The sequence below is a fragment of the Barbus barbus genome (assembly GCF_936440315.1).
Source record: "Barbus barbus genome assembly, chromosome: 49".
In the NCBI taxonomy this organism is placed as follows: Eukaryota; Metazoa; Chordata; class Actinopteri; order Cypriniformes; family Cyprinidae; genus Barbus; species Barbus barbus.
In genome coordinates, this window is record NC_136727.1 from 8,439,202 (window position 1) to 8,452,486 (window position 13,285).

Genomic DNA, 13,285 nt, shown 5'->3' on the forward strand with positions numbered 1-13,285 from the left:
ACGTCACATAAATAAAAAAGCATATTAAAACTATTCAAGCCATGTCTGAAGCTAGTTTCATCATTTTCAAAATAAGTTTAATAGATTCATCACGAACAGTTAAAGGGATCATCTTTTTGTCTTTTAATATAAAAAGAGTTCACTGCACTATTAAAAAAGAAGAAGAAACCAAGCCGCAAACATGACTTGTTTTGAACTTCCAAAACTTTTATCAGACAGTTTTACATAAGAGTCTTAAGACACCATTTAATTAAAATGGTCAGAGAGAGGATGAAAAATAGTCATGGGGCGGGGGGGGGTTAAATAAATAAATAATAAATTAAATTTGTTTTGTCTTAGTTTTTTTTTTTTTGAAAGAGGTCTCTTATGCTCATGAAGGCTGCATTTATATGATATAGTAAAAGCAGTAATATTGTGAAATACTATTCCAATTAAAAAGAAAATATATATATACTATATATATTGCCTTTATTTAGATAGGACAGTGTAATGACAGGAAGCGAAGTGGGGGAGAGAGAGGGGCGGGATCGGGAAAGGTCCACGAGCTGGGATTCGAATCATTTTTTGCTGCTCAAAATAACAAACAAACTAAATATTTTCTCATTATTATCAATGTTGAAAACAGTAGTGCTGCTTATTATTTTTTGTTGAAACTGTGAAACATTTTATTTTTAATGATTTTTTTTCTGAATAGAAAGTTCAAAATCATTTATTTGAAATAGAAATATTTTGTAACTAACAAATGTCTTTACTGTCACTTTTGAGCAATTTAATGCATCCTAGCTGAATAAACATACTAGCTACAAAATTAGACTACTTACTGACCCAAAATTTTCAACAATAGCGTATACAGTATATAAAATCATTGCAAACTCACCGCGGCAGTGCACACCCTCGTCGTATCCGTCCTCACAGTCTCGTACTCCATTGCAGAGTTTACTGAAATCAACACACCTGTGGGTGCCGAGGCACTGGAGGTGATTGACGGGACATCTCACCTTTACCTGCTGCAAGCCTGGAGAAGAGAAGAACTTTTAATGTAATGTAATTTAATGTAACTCCTTGCTCAAACTTTTGTTCTGTCCAGACTTGACTATTACAATGCTCTCTTGGCAGGTCTTCTAGCCATTAATATCAAACCTTTACAATTAATCCAGAATGTGGCAGCAAGATAAATTTAATGAGCCAAAAAAAAATAAACGTCACACATCTGTTTATCAGTTTGCACTGGCCACCAATAGCTGCTCGCACAAAATACAAAGCATTAATGGTTCTGGCTCTGCTAAAAAAAAGACTAAAAACTAAGACTAGTTTCTCTATTCTTTTTCCTTGCTACGTGTACTACGTTAAGCTAAATGGCGAATCTGCCATTTTGTCCAACAAACAAACCAGACAGGAGAGTTGATTACCATTGGTGCACTTGAAATTGAAAATGGTGTATATTAATATCTTTTCTGTATATTAATATCTCGTCCTCTTAGTAAAGAGGACGAGACGATCAGTTCACTTTCCATTTAAACTGAAGCAATACAGTGATCTTTCATGACACATTAAAGAGCCACAAAACGGTATTGTTTAAATTTCTTAAAAAATGACAACATTAGAAAGCTGAGACTTTGTTTCATAGCAAAAGTAACCTGTTCTATGTTGTCTGTTGGCGTGTTGACAGTGTTGTCTTTAGGGGGGTCTTTGCGAATGGTCAATTACACGTAAAAACTTTAAAGCAGAAAAACTGAAATTGTTACTTTCTTGTAAAATATATATATATATATATATATATATATATATATATATATATATATATATATTGTAAATAATAATTATCTACAGTGTTGAGGTAACACATTACAATTAACGCAATTTACGTTATCCGATTACTTTTTCAAGTAACTAGTAAAGTAACCCATAACTTTTAAGTTCATCAGATATTGTTTTATTTGTGTGCAGGACATTTTAAAAATCTAAAGAACCTTCTTCCTTCCTTAAAAAAATAAAGGTTTCAAAAGGAAGTATTCACAGCGATGCTATAGAAGAACCATTAAAGAACCTTTTGTGGAATGGAATGGTTCCATGGACGTTAAAGGTTCTTCATGGAACCATCAATGCGAACCTTTATTTTTAAGAGGACAGCAAAAAGAAGCAACCATATTAATAATACAAATAAAATACAATTACAATACCATTTTATTTAGCAAATGACAGAAAGTATTCTTGTTTTATTCAGTAATATGTACTCAAAAAAAATTCAAAAGAATCAACAGAACCAAACAAAGATGGAATAAACGTACTTTAACAAAACAGATGAACAGCACAAGTTCTTCTAAAACCCTCCACGCTCTTGTTTTCCCTCTCTACGTGGCATAAATACAAATAATAGCCATAAAACCGACACTCAATTCATAGGGGTGCTGTGTATAAATGTGATGAGCAAAGCTATTTTAATATTCAAATCCCAGCACAGTTCCTCCTAAATATGTCTCTTAAGCACGCAAGAATTTAGCACGCCGCCAGCTATCTCTTGTGAATCACCGATTGTGGATTGCTTGACATTTCTGGGGTGTCATGGGGGAGCGGAGACCACTGGCAAAACGCCAATATTGATCTCCATCCAGATCCCCGAAAGTCTCGGTCTACAGTACGTCTGCCTCCTTAACTTTCAATTTCCTTGCAAACGATCATCCAAGTGGGTTTTTTCAAGAGTTTTTTTGGAGAAAGGAAATGTATACACAGATTTCCCCCCGATGCTTTTCCCAGCGGAAATTCTGCTCCACTTTCATAATCCCGGTAAAAAGAGAATATGTAATTCAACAAATAGGAGAATTGTTTAAAAATATCCTCTCAGTGTCTCTCGCTCTTCCTCTCAGGGCCTCCAGATCTCCAGAGAGGTTCAAAAGTATCTAGGCAGCAGAAGTCAAGATGGAACCTGGAAGATATTGAGGGTGATGTAACCTCATTAATGCATCATTTTCCATTGTTTTAGTTTCTCTCTGATGGCTTCAACCACGGCTGCCCTCCAGCACGACAGCGAATTAGAAGGGGGTCTCGCTTAAAGACTAATTATGAAGGAATTCTTTTGAAACCAACTGCATAGAGCCACAAAATGTCAAAAATAAGTGTTTTTGTTTTTATATTACATGCATACCTGCTGCAGTTGCTAAACTAACTAACTAAAGTTATATCTGTTGTTGAAAATATATTACAATCGATTAAAAATAAATCATTTTTTAATTTTAAATAGTTATAGAATATATATATATATATATACACACACACACGCAGATGCATCTCAAAAAAATTGAATATCATGAAAAAGTAAATTTTCATATATTTTAGATTCATTACATGTAAAGTAAAACCTTTCAAAAGTTTTTTTTATTTTTATTTTATTTTGATGATCCAAAAATCCAGTATCTCAAAATATTAGAATATTTCCTAAGATCAATCAAAAAAAGGATTTGCAAAACAGAAAATTTCAAGATCTTTAAAGTATGTTGATTTCTGCACTCAATACTTGGTCGGGGCTCCTTTAGCACAAACTCCAGCATCAGTGAGGAATGGCACGGAAGCGATCAGCCTGTGGCTCTGCTGAGGCACTATTGAGCCTTCAGCTCATCTTTATTGTTGGATCGACTGTTTCTCATCTTTCTCTTGAAAATATACCATAGATTTCATATGGGGTTCAGGTCAGGTATGTTGGCTGGCCAATCAAGCACAGTAATATCATGGTCAGCAAAGCACTTGGAAGTGGTTTTGGCAGTGTGGGCAGGTGCTAAAGTCCTGCTGGAAAAGGAAATGAGCATATCCATAAAGCTTGTCAGCAGATGGAAGCATAAAGTGCTACAAAATCTCCTGGTAGACGGCTGCATTGACTTTGGACTTGATAAAACTCGGCACCCCCAAATCATCTCTGACTTCGTAAACTTCACACTGGACTTCAAGCAGCTTGGATTCTGTGCCTCTCCAGTCTTCCTCCAGACTCCAGACCTTGATTTCCAAATTAAATGCAAAATTTACTTTTATCTGAAAAGAGGACTTTGGAGCACTGAGCAACAGTCCAGTTCTTTTTCTCCACAGCCCAGGTAAGACGCTTCTGACGTTGTCTCTGGTTCAGAAGTGGCTTGGTAGCCCTTTTCCTGAAGACGTCTGAGCGTGGTGACTCTTGATGCACTGACTCCAGCTTCAGTCCACTCCTTGTGAAGCTCTCCCAAGTGTTTGAATCGGCTTTGCTTGGCAGTATTCTCAAGTTTGCGGTCATCCCTGTTGCTTGTGCACATTTTCCTACCCAATTTCTTCCTTCCGGTCAACTTTGTATTTAATATGCTTTGATACAGCACTCTGTAAACAGCCACACCTTTAAGTAATGACCTTCTGTGACTTACCCTATTTGTGGAGGGGGTCAATGATTGTCTTCTGGACCATTGCCAAGTCAGCAGTCTTCCCCATTATTGTTGTTTCAAAGAACAAGAGATACCCAGAATTTATACTGTAGGGATGGTCATTTATTGAAACAAATGTAAATATTCTAATATTTTGAGATACTGAATTTTTGACTTGCATGAGCTGTAAGCTCTAATCATCAAAATTAAAACGTTAAAAAAATAAAATGTTTTACATGTAATGAATCTCGAATATATGAAAGTTTCACTTTTTGAAATAAGTTACCAAAAAAAAGAACTTTTTCATGATATTCTATGTGAAGAGGTGGGGATGCCTTTGAAAAACTAAATTCTCTCTCCATAGGTGGAAGGTAAGGAAGGAAAGGGAAAGGAAAGGACATGACGTGTGGCGGCCCATACTCTGAGTTTGTGCTCTGCATTTAACCCATCCAAGTGCACACACACACAATAAACACACACCCGGAGCAGTGGGCAGCCATTTATGCTGCAGCACCCGTGGAGCAGTTGGGGGTTCGGTGCCTTGCTCAAGGGTCTCACCTCAGTCGTGGTATTGAGGGTGGAGAGTGTGCTGGACATTCGCTCCCCCAACCTACAATCCCTGCCGGACCAGAGACTCGAAACCCACGACCTTTGGGTTACAAAACTCTTTATCCATTAGCCATGACTGCCCCCTTAAGAGTAAGGCTAAAAGGGTAAGGGTAAGGCTATAGCCTAAGTATCCTAATGTTAGTATAATCTCTTAATAACATGTATTATAAACCCGTCTTATTAGGCGAGTACCATATAATAGGTGTCATGCCATGAAATGTTTTAATATGACGTAAACTGTATTTAACGTGATCACAATCTATTAAAAACATTGTTAGGCCTATTAATTGTAACGATTTCATTTCCATTATTCAAGCAATTAATAAATTATATAGCTAGAGAAAGTGAGTAAAGAACACAGTATCAACAGAGCTTTTTGAAACTCCAAATCAGTTGAACCATTGAGTCACTGAGTCACGATTCACTGTTTCGAAGCGCTCCAATCAATTGCTCATCGCAAATCATTTGATTCAGAACGGGACTTCAAAGCCTGTATCGTGAATCATTTGATTTAGATCGGGAATTCAGAGCGAGATCGAGGGATGTTTTTGAATATAAAAATAAATGTTAAATGTTCAATTTTTTAAATTTCATATAATACTAAAATAAAATAATTATAGATACCCACTAAAGGATCACACACACACACACACACACACTTTTTTCAAGGCTCTTTCATCCATACAAACTGCACAAATTTCAATTTCTGCTTGTGTTGATTGTTTTGAAAATGGATTACACACTAATCTCGTGTGATTAACAGGATGAATATTAAGAGAACGGCAAGTTGGAAAACCACAGATGGTCGTTCACAGACGAGAGATGACAAACTGATCAAAGGAACCATGGCAGTGCGTTTGTTGACGTGCAATGAGAAAAGCCAGAAACTAGTTTATGCAGCTGCACATACTGTACAAGCAAAAGTGTATTCCGACAGTATGCAGAGACAATTTTCGTTATAAAAACATCGTATTTATTTAAATTAGCTCGGAAATTGCCAAACTGTCAGGAATAATGAGCAAGGGGCATTTATTTGCCAAATGCTGACAGGAAAAATAACTTTAAAATAACACATTTACTATGTTACCACAAGATATTTTGCCGAAGGCAACTGACCTCCACTGTGATTTCCTCTAATCTCATAAAAGCCTTGTCAGGAATATTTCTTCCCGCATACACTGAATTTCAAAAGATATTTCATTGCCTACTATTTAAAAAAAGATAATTATGCAGCCTGTCATACTAACAAAAGCTTCCTCATCTCTTTATCCTCTCAGAATCGGCGCATTCAAGGACTGTACCATGTGAAAAACCGCACAACACTTCAGGCAACAATATCTTCAATTAAAGCTTCATCTTTTATCCCAGCCTCTGTATTTCTCATCCAGCAATAATTACTAGTGTGCTTCCAATTTTTACGTTTTGGAAGCGTTTTGGAAACCCATTCATTTTATAATAGAAACGTGAAGTGTGATTATTTCTGTGTTGAAATCTCATTGACACTGGCCAAAATTACATGCAACTTGGCAGAAAGTATAAAACTCTTTTTAAAAAGATTGTTTATATGAATATGCAGCTTAATAATGCACTTTTGATTAGTTTGTGGTCTTTGTGTCGATTTTAAATTTTCAAAACCCTCCTCAATGATACTCCGAGTCAACAAATTCAAGCTCATTAAACAGATCTCTTTATCTGTGAGTGAATAAAACCTAAAATAAGTTTGAGAAATATGCCAGTTTACATTTTCTTGATGTTTATATAGGTTATGAGATGTATTAGGGCAGAGGATAGGAGATGTAAATGCTGATAAATATATGTAAATTATTATATACAATGAAATATGTTTTTTATATTCGAAAATAAATTAGTTTAAAACATATGTTTTTGTAAATAATTTAATATATTTAAATACATACATTTTAAGTGTTTTATGTTGTTTTTTTAAATAAAAGTATATTATAAACATATTGAGTTTATTACAGAGAGAGAAAAGATAGATGGATATTTTTATCATTTTTTAATGTAAAAGTATGATAGATAAATTATTATATATAATACAATGAACACTTTGTATGAAGTTGTGTGTTTTTAAATGAATAGAAGTATATATATATATGATAAACAAATAATGAGTTTGTTACAGAGAGAGATCGCTGAATATTTTTAAATAAAATATTAAACATTTAAAAAAATCTGTTATATAAATGATTTATTATATATAATATTATATACAATATAATAGTTATTGTATACATTTTAAAGGTTGCAAATGTATTTATTTATAAATAACAAGTATGTAATAAACAAATAATACGTTTATTATAGAGAGAGATAGACATGCATAAACTATAAAAAAATATATAAATTCTCATAATAATAAGACAGATTTAAAAAGTGTGTATGTATGTGTGAATTATATATATATATATATATATATATATATATATATATATATATATATATATATATATATACACACACATATATATATACACACATACACACACACACACACACACACACATATATATATTATTTATAGTTATAACTATTTTAAAAGCAAAAAAAGTTTTATTAGTTGTTTTTAATAATCCATTTAAAATAAATAAATAAAATAATTATATAATATAAATCAAATAAATGTATTCTATATATACATAAATGTAGAGAAATAGTTTAGATAAATGAAATAATGAAAGAAATGGAATAAATGGTGCGATGTGTTTTGTTGATAGACTCACATATGGTTGGCGTTTCATCGGACCCGTCGGGGCAGTCGAGCTCCCCGTCACACAGCCAGCTCTCAGAAACACAGCTGTGGCCGTCCGCACACAGATATTCCTCCACGTCACACGCTTGAGGAACAGCACAGAGCAGGGTGGAGAGATGAAAAATGAGACCGCATGAATGGAGATGTTATAACATGTTTGTCATGTTTGTGTTAAGTATGGATGTACTGTCATAGAAAATGTTACTGCTGGATGTGGGAGCGTGACAGATATAGTTTATGTAAGTGAATGATACTCAACTGTTTTAAACTGGATGTAAAGAGTAGACCCAAAATGACCAAAAATAAATATAAACAAAAATAGGAATATGAATATAAATGTCAGAATATTAAAGTAAGAAAATAATGAAAATTATTGAATTAATGTATTTAAAATATTTTACATCTATTGTTAAATAAAATAGTAATTCCTTACTGTTATTTAGCTTTTAGGAAGTCCATGATGACAACTTAAGACCCATTGTATTAAGATAGATAGAACGGTAGATAGAACGATAGAACGATAGATAGATAGAACGATAGATAGAACAATAGAACGATAGAACGATAGATAGATAGATAGATAGATAGATAGATAGATAGATAGATAGATAGATAGATAGATAGATAGATAGATAGACAGACAGCTAGACAGACAGCTAGACAGACAGACAGCTAGACAGACAGACAGCTAGACAGACAGACAGCCAGACAGCTAGACAGACAGCTAGACAGACAGACAGCTAGACAGACAGACAGCCAGACAGACAGACAGACAGACAGACAGCTAGACAGACAGACAGCTAGACAGACAGACAGCTAGACAGACAGCTAGACAGACAGACAGCTAGACAGACAGACAGCCAGACAGACAGACAGACAGACAGACAGATAGATGCTGGCAACGATAAATCGTGATATGTTTTTGTGTACACAATATTTGTGTGTGCTGTGTAAATTCATTATGTATATATAAAGACACACACATGCATATATTTAAGAAAAATATGTTATGTTTATATATTAAATACATTTTATATTAAATAAAGTATATGAATATAAATATATACATGTCAATACATGTAAATATTTTCTAAATATATACTGTATGTGTGTGTCTTTATATACACACATAATAAATATACACAGTACACACACACATATTATGTACACAAAAACTTTTATTTTGGATGTGATTAATCGCGATTAATCGTTGCCCAGCACTAACCCTTTAGGCGCCAAGGTTTTTTGGAAAAAATGCTAGATTTTGACATCAAGATTTCAAAAGCTTGTGGCTTGAAAGGGCTTAAAGATAGAGATCTACTGTAAATTAGAAAAATGTTGGGCATGACCGAAAGTTTATGTGGGGTGTAAATATACTCATCTAATTTGCATATTATGACGTCATCAGGGGCGGCTCTCTTGAATTTCATAATATTTAGGAAATAGTAGATATTGAATTGGTTTGATTTTTTTGTTTGTTTGTTTTTTTGTCTTTTTCTCCTCATTCCAAATGATCAGAAAAGATGAAACCAACAATAAAACAGGAGAAAGTACTAAATTATTACTATATTACTATACTATATAGTAGTAAAACGCATGTGAACAGTAGCCTACTTTTTGATCAGTTCATCAGTAATATTCAGGAAATAATAGATATTGAATGGATGTTTGAACTTATTTGCATGTTGTTGTTATTTTTTGTCTTTTTATCCTCATTCCAAATGATCAGGAAAAGAGGAAATCAACAGTAAAACAGGAGAAAGTAGTAAATTATTACTATATTACTGTGCCATAGTAAAATACATGTGCCTATTTTTTGATCAGTTGACCAGCTATCTGCCCAATCAGGTATCTATGTGACAGTTTATAGTTCTTGAGAGTGTGGTACCTCTCATTGCATGGCACAGCGCACAGACCGACCCCACACACCGCACCTGTACTGTCTGCCGGCGGCCCTTGGAGCGCGCGCGATCAGAACAAACGGCGCAATCTGCCCGATTATCAGAGAGCAACAGCTCTCCTATGGACACAAAGACCACGTCCACCCCTGCCACCCCCATCCCCGTTGGGCAAAGTGTTGAAATGATCACTTGTTTGTGCTTTGTGAACGATCGCGCCTTGCGCGCGGCACCGTTGCGCGGAAAAGATGTACCGGGAGAAGCGCGATCATTAGACGGCCGATCGTCATTTCCAAAAGGCAAATATTCCCCTTCAGAGTCAGAATCGGCGAATGACATTTGCAACACATCCTCACAGTACAACTTTTTATTAGCCGTTTGGCGATTTTCTCTCACAAATCTCACAATTTACTCAGACGCTATGAACTGAATTGCTTCCGCATCAATGACACGATAGCTCACTTACTCTGCTATTTCCTCGAACAATTTTGGTCTAGAATCGAAGTACTACATGTCTGCCATCTAGTGGAAGGGAATACAAATCAGCCATTACACCAGATTAGGAACTACAGCCCATTTCATGAAGTATGACGTCTTGTCGCAATTTTGCGACTTTGGCGCTTAATATAAATACATACATACAAAACCATATACAAAAGTATTTACATAAGTGTAGCAGGGGAAACAAATCTTAAAGTGTATAAACAAACAAACAAATAAATCAGTAAATAAATAAATGTAAGTAACTGTAAGAAAGAACTCATTTGTAATAATAAATTCAGATACTGTTTGTGAATGCACTTTCTCCAATTTAAGTGAGTGTGGTCTTGTCGTCTGCTCTCCTCTCGAGAGTTCAAAGAGAACACGTTCTTTCATTCGCCCAAATACTTAAAAACCAATAGCCTCAAGTAGCTTGCAATCTACTAAAAAGTGCTCACACTTTTTTTATCCATGATGCATTAGTGCTTCATAAATAACCAAATAAAATGCACGAAACATTTCACAAGACGGTCCTCAGCATAGACCCAAAAAATCCTGACATCAATTTGAATTACTCTCTATCCTTATTTGCGTTGCAGTAACCAATCCCAGAGAGAAGCAGCAGGGATGGACCCAACAAAGTGTAGAGACGGGTTTGGTACATCAGACAGTGTTTTTCTCGCATTAAAAGCAGTTGAAAAGCAAAAAAGGAGAAGCCAGGAGCCGTTCAGCTGAGTGGATGGGCAGGACGGTTTGATGCGTGAAAGCAGCATGCGTTGTGATTACAGCGGCTTCCAACTCCAATTCCAAATCGCTCTCGAGAAGATGAAAAGGAAGCTCAGAGTCGAGACAGGAAGTTTAAAGGAAATATCCTGTTTGTTTGGCCCTGAGTACTGAGGTACACTGAAACATGTTTTGGACTCGCGCTCTGGTAATGCGAAGAGTCAAAGCCAATATACGCAAACACAGAACAGCGTTTAAACGGGAAACCTGTAACAGTCTGTTTGCGGTAAAATGCAGCTGAGATACGAGTGTTTTGTTCAACAGCATCTGCTGTACTCCATTAACACATTTAAAGCAGGATGTGATTCACTGGCAGTTCATGGTGAGATGGGTTCAGTGTGTATATATGCTTATTATATATACACAGTAAATATAAATTGTCACAGTTGCCTGGACAAATGCTGTTTACACCATAGTTAAATCATAGCCATGGCCCTTCTTCTATTTCATATACACTGGATGAAATAATCTCTCTTTAAAAATTAATGAACACTTTTTTATGCAATAAATTGTCTGAATTTAACTGAATTTGATACATTAAAAATAATATATTAGAAATAATGTCAAGAAAAATATTATATTTTAATGGTTTATGTTTTTTTCTATTGTCCTACAAATTACTACAACTTGAGAGAGAGAGAGAAAGAGATAGAGATAGAGAATAAAATCTAATAAAAGCATGCATGGTGTGTGTGTGTGTGTCAGAGAGTCACCACAGTCACCGCAGTCTCCACCAACGACACTCACCAGATCCCAATCCCCTGATTTCTGATCACCGCCACCTGTCAGCACTAATCAGCAGCACTATATCCCTGCACTCCTCCCATTCACTCACTGTCTGGTCTCAAACATTCCATGTTGACTAACCTGACCCACTTACTTTTTGTCTACTTACCAGTTGCTCCAGTGTTCCTATTCCTGATCTCCACCGCTCCAGTTCTCCACCATCGCCATGCTCCACTGTTACCTCCGGATCCACTGGAAAAGGAAAAAGGACATTCACACTCAGATAAGCTCCTAGACACATTCCCTTTCCCCGCCTGCTTACCTGGACATTCTACTCATCTCATTCCCCTCTGCTACTACTCAATAAACCTGTTGATTGTATTGCACTTACCTCTGAGTCCTGTGTCTATCTGCTGCCAGAAGACCAGACCCGAACCGACGACCGGAGATGGAGTTCCTGAACCCTGCCACTGCGGATCCCATCGAAGAGCTGGTCAGCGCTCTTCGAACAGCTCTCTCTCCGGTCACACACCCTCAGTCTGCCTCTGCCAGTCCCATGGCCATCCCTGCTAACTATTCGGGTTGAATGTAGCACTTTTTTACACCAAGTTTCACTCTATATAGAGATGCAATCCCATAAATTTTTCAGCGAACGGGCTAAAGTTGCCTTGCTGATCTCCCTGCTAACCGGACGGGCATTGCTCTGGGCACGAGCCATCTGGAACTAACAGACCACTATAATTAACTCTTTCAATGCTTTCTCTTCCCACTTCAAGGAGGTGTTCGGGATATCCACTGGCTCGCTCTCCATTGCTGACCAACTCATCCGCCTCCGTCAGGGAAATTCAGGAGATTCGGCCAGTGACCATACCCTGCAGTTCCAGACTCTAGCAGCCTTGTGTGGATGGAACGAGGCAGCGCTACTCACTGCTTACCGTCAGGGCTTGGATCCACAGATCAGAGCCCAGATGGCAATCTATGATGACACTGTCAGTCTGGAGAGCTTTATGCAGAAGGCCATTAAGATCTCTCAAAGTCTCATGACTTGTCAGCCGGGCATAACCGCTCATTCTCTGTCCTCACCAGCTGCCTGTCCTCCAGTACCAAAACCTATGCAAATGGATACTAATCGCCTCTCACGCACTGAGCGTGCTCGACGTCTCGCCACAGGGCAGTGCCTCTCATGCGGAGTACCGGGGCACTTCATTTGGGTGTACCCATCATGTCCCCCATGCCCAGCGGTGAGTACCCTCCAATTCCAGTCCAGTTCGAACCCTCCACACCTGAACCCATACTCCCTCCAGCCGTCCTTGTTAGCCCCATCTGGTGGGCCCTGGATGAACAGATCCACATCGCCTCCATCACCGAACCCACTCTGCTGGGAGGCCCGTAAATCAAAATCTACATGCCCATTTCCTTGAGGACTTCCCTTCTGGGCTCCCTGCATGCTTCCCCGGGCTCTGGACACCCAGGCAGCCAGCGTAATCTCTCGCTCAGCACTGGTGGCCCAGTCTGGCCCGGGATGTCTCCCAGTACGTTCGTGGATGCTCAGTCTGCGCCATCTCCAAGAACCCACATCACTTACCCCGCAGCAAAATTAGTCCCATTCCACGTCACCCCTGGTCCCACGTCGGAGTCCACTT

General features: G+C 37.2%; 1 protein-coding gene across 1 annotated transcript in view; it reads right to left on the reverse strand.

Annotated features, from left to right (window-relative positions):
* LOC306867723 (low-density lipoprotein receptor-related protein 1B-like) overlaps positions 1-13,285 on the reverse strand; it is a gene marked incomplete at its 5' end in the record, with an annotated part of 282,208 nt that overhangs the window by 224,498 nt on the left and 44,425 nt on the right. The window contains 2 exons of the mRNA XM_079413559.1: positions 878-1,015; positions 7,727-7,840. Of these exons, the coding sequence (XP_079269685.1) occupies positions 878-1,015; positions 7,727-7,840 (252 nt within the window). The remainder of the gene's footprint in view (positions 1-877; positions 1,016-7,726; positions 7,841-13,285) is intronic.